The sequence below is a fragment of the Ammodytes marinus genome (genome assembly GCF_949987685.1).
Source record: "Ammodytes marinus genome assembly, chromosome: 9".
In the NCBI taxonomy this organism is placed as follows: domain Eukaryota; kingdom Metazoa; phylum Chordata; class Actinopteri; order Uranoscopiformes; family Ammodytidae; genus Ammodytes; species Ammodytes marinus.
This window is the reverse complement of record NC_137213.1, coordinates 25,866,023-25,881,556: the sequence shown is the minus strand read 5'-3', so window position 1 is coordinate 25,881,556 and position 15,534 is coordinate 25,866,023. Positions and strand designations below refer to the sequence as shown.

Sequence of the window (15,534 nt, the reverse complement as noted above, 5' to 3'; positions counted from 1 at the left end):
ACTCAATGGCCATTTGTACTTTGATGCACTTTGATGCAAGCTGCATCTATTGCATCATATTTCATCATCATTTGGGTCCATAGCTACTGTAAACATTGTCTTTTACTACATTATACCATCTATGCATTATACATACACACACATAGGCATACAAACGCAGGCACAGGCACTCACAGGCACACACACACACACACACACGCACGCACACACACACACACACACACACACACACACACACACATAAACTACCATTTACACAGTGGACAAAATGCTATGTTTTACTACAGTTAAATAAGAAATACAACAGTGAAGAAATGCTCTGTTATCAGCTATGAGTCCTTCATTCGAGATTTTACTTGAGAAAGTGCAAAAAACAAACAAATTATGGGGGCTTTATTAATGTATTAACTAAGGTTACTATAGGATATTTGTAAACATTAAATAATGTAGTAATATACCATAGTTAACATGACACCATTAGTAAATGATTACTAGACACATTAGTTAACAGTTAACTAATGGTTAGTTAACCCTTATTAAGCATTAACTAACCATTAATTAATGTACCCTGATTGTAAAGTGTTACCAATTAGGTTTTAAAGAGACGTGATAGTCACTGGCATCTCTTTGTTTATGAAGCTATTATTGGAGATGTAAGCACTTAATTGGTGTGGAGCTCTGGACCTCATCATACCGGCTACAAAAATTGGCGTACATTTAAAAACCCCAGAGTTAATACTGAACTAGGGAGATCTGCTTTCAAACATAATACTACACTATGAATTGGTCAGTTTAAATCCCTACTGTCCAGCCATATCCTCAACTTGCAGTTCAATTGGTTTAATTTTAGACTTTTTTGTTGATCCTGTATTTACTTTGTGCTGTATACTCTTGATATCAATGTAAATGAAAAGTTCCTTTTAAATGATCTATCGAGTTTAAATCCGTTTTAATGAATAAAGTTTGAATAAAAGTAGGCTATTAGCATCAGAGTTCACTGAATGGACAAACAGTATTGATGCAAAATAATGCATTTTGTATTATTGAATTGATAATTATTTATAACTAAATGGGTACATGCAGCTGGTAAAGTCAGGGCTACTTTTAGTTACTTTACACATCAATTAACTCTTATATTTACCTATAATAAAACATCTTAATCTCTTATGATATATGCAACCAAGTAACTACTATTATTCAGATGCATGCAGTAGATATCTGGAAGTTTTTCAAAGCTTTTCCAACATGGTCCACATACACAAGACAACATGAGTGAGAACCTAACACATCACCCACCAGCTCCCTGGTTACCACAAGAGTTGGCATAGCAACTAGAGAAGCAGGGTTGGCCACGCTTTGTGCGAAAAAACACAGAATCAACCATGTTTGAGTTGATTCTATGGCGCTGTGGCGAATATGTGTGTTATGTGAAGTGCAAAATGTGCTGGTTTAAAATAATGTGCCAGACGGATCCACGCCGCTGACATTCAGTTAAAGCCTCGCTGAATGTCGGTTCAACAGATAAGATCAGTCATTGCCTTTCATCGATTTCAAAAAGGTTTCTGCTAAATATGTTAGTGTTGGTACAGTGGAATTGTTTGGCAAAGGCGGCCATTATGTTTCATCATTATCAAGTGTAGGTGTGACCCGTAATGGTTCCAACACCACACAGAAATTCGACTTCTTTTGTGGCAAAACAAAGGCTGCCTAACTGCCTCATAATGTTCCCACGGCCTGCACTGCAGCCAACGTGGTAAAATCAAATTATAATTTATAAAACAGAAAGTCAGTTGGGGAAGTACGGAGGGCGAAATACGGGGATAAGGTGTTAATTAGCATGTGATCTCCAGAAAATAAAGCCGTTTTCTTCGGTTATTGAAACTGAAGATTGTTTCCTCTTATAACTTAGAATATTATTTGTGTTGTTACCTCGGGAAATAGGCCTTACGTTTTCTCAAGTCAACGGGTTGCTGCGAGAAAATTTAATTGCAATGGGGAGCTGATCTTTTCCTCAGACTGAGAGTTTCCCCATTAAGAATCCACTTCCATACAGCAGTGATGTAGCTGCACTTTGAGGTGCATTCAAGAGCAGCATGACATCCGTACATGTGGCAATATGTTCCTCTACATATGTTTTCTGTAATGGCGCCTCGCAATGTGTGTTCCACTTTGGAATAAAATTGAAAAAACCTCCTGAGTGACAGCACCACTTAAAAAGTCTATTTTCACACCATGAACACTTGAATACACTAAGGAAAAATAGTGCGGCACATGTGAAAAGTCTGCAGCTTCAACCTTATAATTAAAGAAAAATCACAGATCCCTCAGAGGGTTTAAGTGTGTAAGGAAAGGCTGCAGAGAAACAAAATGACACACATTGGCAGGCAAACTCTTTGAGGGAAATTGCCTCCAAGTCAATCTGCTGGTTCTGGAGTCATACTGTGTGGACCAACCTAAAGTGCTGCTGACGACTGCAGCCTCTGACATCTGACATCACGTATTGGGGACCACAAAAGTCATGGAAATTTCAATAAAGAATATCTCTTTAATAACTGTATAATAAAAAAGGAATTAATTAATTGGTTTACAAATCCATTTATTAATAAATAAATAAATAAATAGAGGAACTACAGTATATAAAGCTTTCTCAAATGAACCTATAAAACGGTAGCCTAAATAAATACATTAAGAGGATTTAACCTATTTGAAAATGCAGTATTAAAAACAGAAATTTCTAAACAGGATCTCTAAACCACTGTATTCATTCCTGTTCTTATTGTACAGTTATAAAATAAAGAAATGCATTATCACAAATTCCATGACCCTTTGGTCCTCATTCACTGGCTTCAATAGCAAAACAAAACACCGTCCACTCTGTCACACCACGTCAACGCCTCCCAAAGCACGAGATGCACCGTGACATGTTGATGACTCTTACCTTGTTATCATCAGAGAGGGCACAGGGCAGGTCTTAATATTGTCTGTCATTTCACTCTGTTGAAACTCTGACACTTCCTAAACATAATGGGCCAGTCTCACATACATGGATTAAGCCTAAAGTCCTGGATTAAATTGCCCTTTCAATGGACAATATCCATTCAAAATTACATTTAGTTCAGGACTATAGGCTTAATCCATGTCTGTTAAACTGGCCCAATGCATCTACAAAGAAACACACAGCTGACTGATAGCTGGAAGATTCCAACCCATTTCTCTCATCAAAGGCTCTGGCATGGAGGGAAAAAACAACATTATGCCGAGGGCAAGTGTTATTCACAACCCATCTCCACTGGGGATGTGGGTGAGGCTGCTGTCACAGCTTTACTCTCAGTAGCTCTCGGTCAGCAGGTTGAGATCAGGTTCAAGTCTATGGTTCAGCTGGTTATGGCGCCCAAATTAACCTCAATTTGTGGTGATTTTATTTCTCTCTCTACAGTGTGTGGCACCTGAACTTCTCCATTTTGATGTTCAATCGGTGCATGTTCTCATCTGGAAGTTCGATGTGGTATTTGCCTGCTGTAGTGGTGGTACACACGACTGACATGGGACAGTGAGGCAGTGGGAAAAGGGGAAATTGATAGTTGAAATAGTCTGACTTGAACACACAACGCGCTTTACACTTCTGTCACGTTCACCCCTTTCACACACATTCAGGCACTGATTGCAGAGGCTGCTGCCCATCTATATTCTAAGGCTGATCAAACTCCATTGTTTACCTCTCAGTGAGTCAATCACACGTTCTCATACACCAATGGAAACAGCAATTGGGAGCAACTTGTGGTTCAGTGTCTTGCCCAGGGACACTTCGACATGTGGCAGGAGGCGGGAGATCGAACCACCAACCCTGCGATTACTAGACGACCGCCCTACCCGCTTCCAATCTCAGTGTTTGATAGTTGTTTTGTTTGTTTTGTCTTCAGGTCCCAGTGAGTTGGACCTCAGTCTAGTGGGTGAAACCAGCGGCCAGGCAGATGTGGGCTACAAGTACGAAGAGGTAAGACCAACTATTATTAATTTTTGCTTATCAACGCTAAAAAACACACTCTAGTCAAAGTATTGCTGTTTGATAACAAGAGCTGTTAAGATCACAAAGGTCAGACAAATTGGGATGAATTTCTGTGATTTAATATTCTGGAAAAGAAAATATGTCATTGTATTACAGCGAGGTTTGATCCATCAACAATCCTCAGCTGACTTGGTGTAACGCATTTAAAATGAAAGAAATAGCTCAATGTCATATTGAACATATACATTCTATAATTTCACCTCAATACTTACAATAGTTTGAGTATTGTCATGCACTGTTACTTAATGAACATTTCTCTCGGTGAAGAAAATCGTTTTTCATCCGGTTACAGAATAACATTTTGAATCACCACCACTAAAGACTTACTATTTTATCATCCTCTGCTCTTGCTCTCTTCCTCTCTCCCCCGTTGTTATTATTATTGCAAAACACAAAAGGACAATCTTAAAAAGAATCTTTTTTTTCAAAATGGCAACCATCATTTGCAAAAGGCCATATGATTCAGCGCAGCACACGTAGCACAGGGCTGGAGACTGTCCTTGTGTAATGTTTTGCGATGGTTCAAACCAGCGGCATTCCTCCAAACACAACGCATCACTCTCTGACCCTCTGTCTTATTTTTCCATCTCAGAGCGTCTAGAAAAACAATGTTCTCTCCTCCTCAATCCCTCTTCACCTTTTTAACCTTCTATGCGGTCTATGAAGGCCTTAGCCCGTGAAGGCCGAATCGAAGGCCGAACGAGCGTTGAGACGGTCTCCGCAGGTCTCCGTTTACGAGCTTTTCCGGTTTGCGTAACAAGCCGTTACCTTGCATGACGACTCGATGCTCCTGTGCTGCCTAGCAACCCTGATTGCTGCCAACAGAAACAGCCTTGTCAACGGAGGAAAAAAGAAAAAGTAGTTGCCTACCAGACGAAAAGAAAAAAAAGCACAAGAAGAAATAAAAGAAAAGTCAAGAAAAAAAGAAAACAAGATAAAAGTTAAGAAGATGGAGCAACACGTTGCTTTTTTGTTATTTTTAATTTAATTTTATGTCATCTCTGAAAGAAACACAATGAATATTGGGATATGTTGGGCCGCGAAGGATACATCTGTTGGACCCTTCAAAACCGTGAAACGAAGGCTGCATTTCTCGGCCGCATATGAAGGAGCCTTCCAAATGGGACAAGCCTTTGCGCACCGCTATGACTCAATCGGTCTTCAAATGCAGCCTTCGTAGGCTGCGGCCCCTCGATTGAGACACAGCCAAGGTCTTTCTTCTTTCTTTCGTTGCCTTATGGAGGATCTTTTCTATAGTTTTGTTTTGATTGTTTTCAGTACAGGGCTCTTTTGTATTTATACAGTGCGCTGAATTAATATCTATTTAAGTTCGGCTGCTCATTAGGGGAGGACATTGAGTATTTTTTCTTAGTACTGGTAGTTAAGATTTTTTCTTAAAAATAATTTCCTCCTACTTAATATTATATGAACAGTATATAACTTTCCTTTTTTTTCTCTGTATGTGCGTCCGTGGATTTCTTTATTTAGTATATTATTGAATTTCTGTCCCTATTTCAATGGATGGAACCAAGGCTGTATTTATAATACTGTATAGGCTACATAATACAAATACAATAATATACGATATTCAAGTATGTAGGAGGAGTAAGCTACACACACCGTTGAGATAAGTAAAGGCTAGATGGCTAACAGATCTCCAGAGTTTACTGTGCGGTCAATTGTGTCAACTGCTCTATAGGAGTCCCCCATCATAAAACAAAGACCTGAAAATAAGAATAATATGTCCCCTTTAACAAAAGTTTTTTTTAAGTAGTTTGGTGCATCTCTTTAAAGGATCCCTTGTTGGCAGGATGTTTTATCAAATACAGATTGGCACATGCAGTAATATCAGCCCAAAATATTATCATAGTGTAATAGAAACACGACCATAGAGTATAGTCTACCAAACATATACTGTAGGTGTTCACCCTCATACTCATACTGATACATCTTGTCTATTGTCCACGGTGTTAGATCTTCACAAACAGACCAACTCTCAGCTGGTTGTTACCTGCCAGTCCCCATCCTGCTGAGTGTCTCCAGGGCTTTATAGACAGATGTAATTTCCTGTTAAATCTCTCCTAGTCATACCAGACAGAAGCGAACTATATAAACTGATCAATAGTTATTGAGCTGTGTCATGTACTCATCATCCTTCAGACACACGCACATGCAGAGCTGCAGGACAAAGCCTGCTCTTTAAAGACCCTCAAAATCCAAATCCACAAAATCCTTCTAAAAATCTGAGGAGTTCATTGAATGATAGTATCTAGGCCTATTTGAAAAGAGTAAGGCATATTTATCAATCCAAATGAAAGATACATTTGATACAGACACACCCACACAGTCCTTTCAAACGGTCTAGACGGTAAAACATTTTTTTTTTTTTTTATATTGAACAACTTTCATTTTCAATCAGATTTCTGTAAAGGCTTAGTGAGACACACAACTTTGATGTTATATATGGATGTTATCTATTTAGGACCAGGTTTTCCAGAGGCTTTAAAGTACAATAGAGTGGTAATCCTTGTACAGGAAAACCACAGAATGGTCGCGGGGTGAGCTGAGTGCAAACCAAAAATGTCAGCCGGCTCGTTGAAGACAGTGACTTCAGATCTCCTATCGTTGAAGTGGAACGAACACGACGTGCAGCCTTGTCATCTCACATTTGTGGCCTCGGACGTGAGATGGAGATAGGTTTTGTAAGTGTGCTAATGCGCACAAGCTAATAGGAGGAGGTGGGGGGGACAGATTTGCTATATCTGTGTCAAATCTCATGGACATTTTCACCACCTCTGATTTATTCTTGATGAAAGAACATCTAATGTGGCTAAATATAATTCTGGCTAAATATAATATAGACACAATAAAAAAAAAATATATTTTCAGTGTAACAACAATGGCGTAATCTTGCATAAATGTTTAAAACATCAAAATCAACAATTACAATTCCTTCAATCCCTTAACAGAAATAGTACACTGATAGCTCAATAGTAAATTATCCAGCAATGATCCATGAAGTATTGAAAGGTGGCTCTGAAACAACAAAACATCTATAGAAAAGTCTCAGATCAAGACTACAGCACAATTCAATGTAATTTACTTCTGATACACAAAAAATACTTTCCTGCCATAAGCTGCTACTGATGTTAAAATCTCTTCTGGAAGTCTCTAGCCACAATTTATACGTGCTGCTCTTGCATTACATTAGCTAACCCTTTTATCCAAAGCGAGTTCCAATAAGTGCATTCAACCATGGGGGAACAAACCCAGAATAATGTAAGTACATCAGCAATGTACAACTGGAGGTAGGCAGTTAGCATTAAGGGCCCTCAATGGACTTGCCCTGCACTGACTCAGAATCGAAACCCTGGTGGCATATAAGGATAAAAGTGCAACATGTAAGTGCAATTTTCTATATATATCCATCATCATTATCTTCATAGCCAAGTTGCAGTCTGAAGAGATGTGTTTTTAGCCATTCGGAGAAGATGTGTGCACTTTCAGCTCAACGGTCTTGAGTGACTAGATGTCGTTCTCAGTTAGGAAGCAGCAAGCCTATTGGTCGATTTATTTTAATTTTTTTTATATATACAGTATATATTTCTTCCTGTTATCAAACAACAGAAGAAGATGATGTGGAAGAACTACAAAAAGATATTTACACTTTATATTATAGCAAACAGCTCCAGGCTTACTCTGTGGATGCCATTAAAGGGCATTTTGGGAAATATAGGGCATCACAGCAGATATCTAAAGGTTGAGGATTTGTTGAAGGTAAAAACTATTTAAAGATTGACTTTGCTTGAGTGAGTGAAAGTCCCATTCATTATTAGTTCAACATACTTCTGCCGTCACAACATCTCATCAGAAATGTGCACCACAAATCAACCGTACAAGTTGGTTTGTAACCAGGCAGATGCCACCTCTTCAACAAGGTCTTGGCGCGGTTGTTTTGGTCCACTTGCGAGTGCATTAGATGTGTTCACAACTCCCTAAACTGACAAAACCAAGGGAGTAAACGCCCCAAGGTGTGAATCCACTGAAGTAAACAAGGCAAGTGTGAAAAGCCCTTAGACTATTGTGGACCATGTTGACTGCATGGCAATATGTTGCATCAGTGTGATGATGACATACTGTACATTGATTTGCCAAGTATTTTTTTCATTGGATTCTTAAAAGAAAATCTACAATTTATCCAACTATTTGCTAAAGACGGCAATGTTGGTCTGTCTGAGACATCTTGACAAATATTGGATGAGAAAGAAAAAAGATTGTCTTCCCATTCAACAGTGTGTTGGTGAAGAGCATTGCAGCTTCACAGAGCCTCTATCTATCGAGATGTGAGGTGTTGTTTTTGATGTCTGCGTAGGAATGTGTGTTATATGACTGTGTATGTGTCGCTATGTGCACGTATAACTTACAGTACATCAAAATGATAATGACTTTATTCAGGACACAATATTAGGTCCATATTCCCAACCATGGGTACCAATACTTTCAGTATCAACTTGTGTGTGTGTTGATAAACTTGTTGTGTCTTATCCATCACGTGTGTTAGCCTTTGCTTGTGCGTGTGTTCCGTGAGTCATCAGACCAGTTGGTGAAACCCACATGCCAAGATGGCTCAACGTTGGCATCCAGCACTCCCCCACACTGACGCCATTTATTTAACACTAGCAGAGCCCTGCTTCGCTTTACAGGTCATCTATGCTGTCTGTAACTGCAGCTCCACTAAACAACACTGACCCCTTCTGAAAGTAGACACAATGTCCAGATCACAAACGTTTAGAAGTCGGTCTCTGAGCAATGTGAGGTCAAAAGGCGCTATTAGATGGAAATGTCAGGGGAGGTTGTTTTCTCTTCAGCCGTCTGTCTGCAGACGATACCAAGCTTCTTTTTTCTTTCTTCTTACATTCACTTCTCTCCCATACTGAAAATTGCTCCATAAATGACAAGAAAATAACTCCAGTTTATTGCCTGGGCACCACATGATGACAAAGAGAGCAGAATGTATTTCACACAGCATATCTTCACACTGAGATACATCAGCACTCACCCAACTGTAGGGAGAGAAATCTTGCCAGGGATTGTACGTCATGATTACTTCCCCAAGTCTTTTTCCATTGCCCATTGTTGGTTTTCGCTTTTATTGTTTTTTTTGTTTGTTTTTAAGATATTTTTATGCTTTATTGATAGTGTAGAGACAGAGTTGAAATGGGGCAGAGAGGGGAGTGACATGCAGAGAACGACCGCAGGCTGGACTCGAACCCGGGTCCGCTGCTGGCCGAGGCCCATGGGGGGGACGCCCTACCAACTGAGCTAAGGGCGCCCCCCTTTTATTGTTTTTTTTAAGCGCATATAAACATTTGAATGGAAATGTACCTGTTGTTAGTAACTTCATGCATTCATGTTTAATAGTGCTCAACCTGGGAATTGCATCTGGGTTGAATTGATCCACCCATGGATCATTTAGGACAAATGCTCATTATATCTGATGACTTAGTGCCACAACATTGTAGTTGTACTCAATACAACTTAGTAAAAAGTATCTATTATCTATCTCTGTAGTGTGAAGATGCCTCTCTCTTGATATTGTTTTTGCCTTTATTGCAACTAATATAATATTTTGATGTGTATACTTACCATAAAAATACAGAAAACAATCCAGTTGAATGCCTTTGTAGTATGAGAATGAAACCAGCAATCTGTATTTCTATGTTACATTTTCCTACTGAGATCTTTGTAAATGTGTTATTGAATAGTTTGTACTGCCAAAAATCCATTGTAAGGTTTAGAGTCGTGTTATATAAAGCAGATATGTCCCCGATTTTCAAACAGAAACACAATGACAGCATCGGTACATAAGTTTTTCAAAAGGAACTTTAAAGTCTGGCTCTTCTCCAAAGACTTGGTGCCCACATTTATGTTATGCGGGCACCAATATGTTATATTATTTATGAGACACAACACAAATACAAAAAAATGCCCACTCCCCGATCCCCAAACCACTACGCACAGACTTCTAAAGTAAAATAGAGTCATTTATTTAAACTGAACAGTGCACAAATGAAAGCAACAAAAGCTTCAGGGTGAGTATCGCCAAAAACCTAATCTGGGAACAAAACAAACAAGCGAATCCCTAACCTTAATATAAAATAAACAAATGAAACAAACTGGAAAAGAACTGGCCACTCACCCCTACCGGACACAACTAAACATAATAATTAACACATAGTAAATAACAAAGGAAGTGGTTCGGGAATCCGCGAGCTGCTGCTGCCAATCATGCCCCCGGGTGAGTGACCCCGGCGGAGCCTTTGAGCGCCCGGAGGCTGATAGAGAGCCAATCCACTGCCGCCACTTCTGGAGCCAATCACTCGCACCTGCACCTACATAGAAAAGCTCATTCACCCGCAGAGGTCTCACTCCCACACCACTCATACAAACCAAAAAGAAAACCAGCAAAGGAAAAACAGCAAAGAACATAACAAAACTAACAATATTCGGCCAGGGCCGTAACAGTCTCGCATCACTGAACAGTTTTACAATTTACAATAGACCCATTAACATTTATAAAGCCATGAATAGCAATCAGGCAGCACTTAACTACTTTGGCATAAATTGCTCCCCCAAATTGATCCAAATCAAATTACATATGCATTTATATCATTAAATCATCTATTCAATGTGATTATTTTCTTCCCTTTTTTTTTTTTTTTGTAGGTCATTCAAAATGAATTACTTCAAACACATAGTGTTATGTTTTCATCTAAATTCAGCTTGGCTTTGTGCCCTTGGCAGGTTTTTTGTGCCAGAGAGGTGCACTGGCCAAAGCTTAGGAGGATAACTATGGAAACCTGAAGCAATGAGAAAATTATTGTTGAAAATTGTCTAAAATATCAGAAATTATAATATTATTATAATAATATTTCCTCACGAAAAAGGTTGAAATGGAAAATGACTTACATCCAGTTTGTCTTGCCCCAGTTTGACTCTGACATGTGTGTGACTCTTTAATGATTCAGGGAGAGAGGATGCTGTGTTTAAGACCATGTGTTCGCTCCAGGGAAACTAAAGGTTTACTCTGCTCTATGTAATATTCTCTTGTTTCTAAATACTTGACACAAACAGAGAGACTTCCCTGTGTTATAACTTATGCATACAACTTTTTTTAAACAGTTTTCTTTCTGTCTTTTGTTCAATTTACTATTTACCACAATGGTATATGGCCAAAAGTATGTCGGCACACAATGCTTTTGGAAAATATCAAATCCTGATGTTTTTTGTCCATCCAATAGTCATTTATGACATGGTTGATTCATTGGACAGTTATTTTTTCAATAATGTTTTTCTATATTAAAATCTGGAAATAATCCAAATTAGAAACTGGAACTCGGGAAAATGTTTAATTTCTATTTGAAAATGGTTAAACGATAATAAAAGTTTTTGCCCGTAACTGTATTTTTCTGTCGATCCAATCACATGACCTTACCGTTTTAAACATACACATACTATCGGTCATCTAGTATATGCTTTTGCTTTCAATAAATGAGCCACAGAGATGACATACAACAACATACTGAAAAAGAAAATTGGAGAACATATAAATTAAATGTTGAAACATGTTCATCTGAATTTCTCCGTCCTTCCAGGTTGAAGACGAGGAAGAATTTGGCTTTGCTGAAGGAACCACAGAAAGTGAGTTGTATATTTATCCACCCTCTGCCATCTGTCATATATGATCAGACAAATCCATTCAGAATTTCATCACACACACACACACACACACACACACACACACACACACACACACACACACACACACACACACACACACACACACATACAGACATGCAGTTCCATCTCAGTAAATGTCACATACGTCATGAAAGCATTATACACCCGATGCTTGAATTAACTTCTTCCTACAGCCTTGTCTGAGTGTGTGTGTGTGTGTGTGTGTGTGTGTGTGTGTGTGTGTGTAGGTGTGTCTAGGTGTGTGTGTGTGTGTGTGTGTGTGTGTAGGTGTGCGCGTGTTTCTTCAGTGTCCATCAACACTTTTGTGTAATGGAAAGGGAGGCAAGCTCGTCTGTTAGTTTACAGTTGCCAGTTAGACATGACGTTTATCTTGCTGTTAGATGTCGATACGCCGAAGATGAGGCAGACTTTTTCACCGATTGTGATTCTGTTCATAACCCCATGTACAGAGATGTTAAAGCTATAGTTTGCAACTTTATCATATAAAGGAATTTCGCTTACTCAGAATTCCTCATGGGGCGACATAAGTTACACAGTATAGCGTTAATGTTGGCATTGATTTATTTACACACACACACACACACACACACACACACACACACACACACACACAGGATTTGTTTTACTTAAAGAGACTACGAGAAACGTTACATGTTTATGTAACAGTCTCATTTGCCCTCTGATGATCATAAATTACCTGTAAGAGCAAACGTAACCATCAGCAAAAAGAATGCTATCTTTATAAAGTTATTATTAAATTCACAAAGCTTTGTTGTGAACCAAGAATGATGTATAAAATGTTAATTAAATGATTATAAAAGTAGATACTAATTAATTTTGTGTCAATCAACTAATTTATTGACCTTCCCCCCAAAGCCGGGTATAATAGGGTAATTATTTTTTTCTCAGGCCACCAAACTGTTCACTAACCTTGTTAGAAATGTCACATATAAATGAATGGATTAAAGTGTAATGGCTAAGCATACATTTCTTATCATGTTTTCTGTACCGTAGTCTGTTTTCCTGAGTTTGTTTGCTATATGTTTTCTTTCCCTTTAGAGAAGATAATGTTGGAGGTATAAATGAGTGTGTGTGTGTGTGTGTGTGTGCGTGCGTGCGTGCCTGCCTGCCTGCCTGCCTGCGTGTGTGCGTGCGTGTTTGTGTGTGTGGGGTATGCTGGGTGTTAAACTCAAATGTTCTCCTCTCTTCTCTCCTCTAACAGGTTATTGCACAGAACAGAAGAAACCAAAGGTCATCTTCATCATGGGTACGTACATGTATTGGAGGACACACACACACTTTGCACTGGTGAAGCCTATACCCCATTAAAAAGCCGAAATCCCACTCACTCCCTAAGAAAAAGCTAGCATAATAATGAGCAGCTGCTGACAGCTGTGCTGACAGCTGGGCTGACACACACACACACACACACGTTTACTTGTGTCATTTCAGGGAACTTTAAATAGAATCACATTCATTTTTCATTGCTAACCCTAACCATTATTTGTTGTGGGTAAAATAAAGAAATAAAACTTGAACTTGGGCCTTACACTACTAGCCCTAACATTAACCACTGACCCAAAAATCTGTATCTTACCAATTAGGGACAAGACTTTTGTCCCCAATTAAATTCACACGCATCCACTAGCGTCTATTGACGTGGTTTAAGTCATATCCACACACACATGAATGGCTCATACAAGTGAGGACATTCATTGACATAAGGCATTCCCTGGCACCTTACCATAACCTCAACAACACAAACGTAGACCTAATTCTAACCTGCAGCTTAAAACCAAGTCGAACCCTCAAACAGCCCCTTGAAGGTCCGTCCCAAAGTGAGGTCCGCCCAAAATGCCCTCACTTTACAAAAAGGTCAAAGTCTCAAATCGGTCCTCACAAAATAGGCGTACACACACACACACACACACACACGCACACACACACACACACACACACACACACACACGCACAGAGGACAGCACAGGGAAGCATTGCAGAAAGAGGACAAACTGTACCGATCAGTCAGTCAGCTGCTCTGACATATTTTCTGTAGATTTTCACACAAAAAAAAACCTGGAACTCAGACTGTAGCTGATGTGGACTACGATCAGGAGAGGCGCCGGAGGGCTAAATGACAGATGTCTGTTCCTTGAGAGCCTAGCTCCTTCCAGACCGCAGAAGGACACTTACAAAGCCATTGAAAAAGTGTCAGCATATAACTTAGCTCCGGTAGAAATTAACATGAAGGGTGTAGCCATGGTGGAAGATGTTAAACGCAAGTGAAATGAGCAATAACACAATTTCAGTTACAGAAGACGTCAAAAAAATAATATATATATATTTTGTAGATGCTGAAAATGTAACATTACTTTTATATTATAATAATATGAATAAACTGTATTCATATATCACATTTCAAAACACAGTTACATAGTGCTATAAAGTAAAAGAAAATTATATTATTAAAAATAATTAAACCATAAGGCCATAAAAATACACACAATTGTCATGACAAAATTGAAATCCACAAACACTGGAGTTTCTAAATTGTGCTCAGCTGCAGCAGACAAGCACATGTACTTGATCTACTGAATACACAGCCTCTGGAGGCAGACTGTGGCAAGGTTTTTTTGTTGTCATTTTTTTGTGATAATTAGTATTCTGGGGCCGTTAGACGCTGTGGCTAATTGAAGACGGGACAGAGAAATGAAGGTTATACCATGAGACGTCTGGGACACTCACAGTCTAGACTCTACCTCAACAAACAAGCCCTTTGCTACTTATGGAAGAAATAGTCTAAAAGATATGGCCATTAAAGGATTATTGAATATTTCACACTCATATGGCTTTGTGTATTAGTGTTAAAACCAACAGGACAAATCCCCACTTATCCGCATTAACACCAGCTTGTCTGAATATTTGAATAACAGACGTCGAGTTAGGCCAGGAGCTTAGAAGGAGCAGATGATGCCAACTGCACAGTGTGGAAAGAAATATATCACCGCAGTATTAATTAATAAGACTGCGAAATAGTACCTCGAAGTGTTTCCATTTTATGCTTTATACTTTTACTCTACATTCCAGTGAAAAATATTGTACACTTTACTTCACTATCTATATAACTGCTACAGATACAAGTCACTTTGATACAAAAAATTGCATCATCATCATCATCATCATCATCATCATCATCAGTTTATTAAATTTTAAGATGGTTATAGAGTAGAAACTTTACTTTTTTTAATAAATAGTTACATCTTACCTGGTAGTGTGCCAGGTCATGAGTATCTTTTGGTTTCTTTTTTTTTGCTGATCGTCAAACATTTTCTGAAGAGGTAGAATTATTACCTATATATATAGTTCATTAAAAATAGGTCTAGATTTCGAGCTGCAGGAGAGACTGAAGTTTTTGAGAAGTATAACTTTGCGTGGGTTACCCTGGCTTCAGTGACAGTGATGACTATAATGACTGGTGGTAAAGTTGAAGCAGTTTTCTGGAGAAGATGCTCTATAAGGGGAATGCTAATGTGGGGTTTCACTGGTGTCTGTGCTTTCAGCCTGTCTACCTTCATGTTCTCATAGCCTTGCTGTCTCTCACTTCAGCGTTCCTCATTTCGATGTTGCTCCACTGTGCCTTAAATTACCATTCTTACCCCTCGTAATGTATTCAGAAGGTGGGGAAACCTGCCAGAGAGGTTGTGTAA

The 15,534-nt window shown here is 38.9% G+C and overlaps 1 protein-coding gene across 1 annotated transcript in view; it reads left to right on the top strand.

Annotated features, from left to right (window-relative positions):
- The window catches only part of ak5 (adenylate kinase 5), a 66,095-nt gene that overhangs the window by 35,427 nt on the left and 15,134 nt on the right, over positions 1-15,534 (top strand). Inside the window, exons 8-10 of the mRNA XM_080034798.1 lie at positions 3,921-3,994; positions 11,722-11,767; positions 13,050-13,094. Coding sequence (XP_079890924.1) covers positions 3,921-3,994; positions 11,722-11,767; positions 13,050-13,094 — 165 coding nt within the window. The remainder of the gene's footprint in view (positions 1-3,920; positions 3,995-11,721; positions 11,768-13,049; positions 13,095-15,534) is intronic.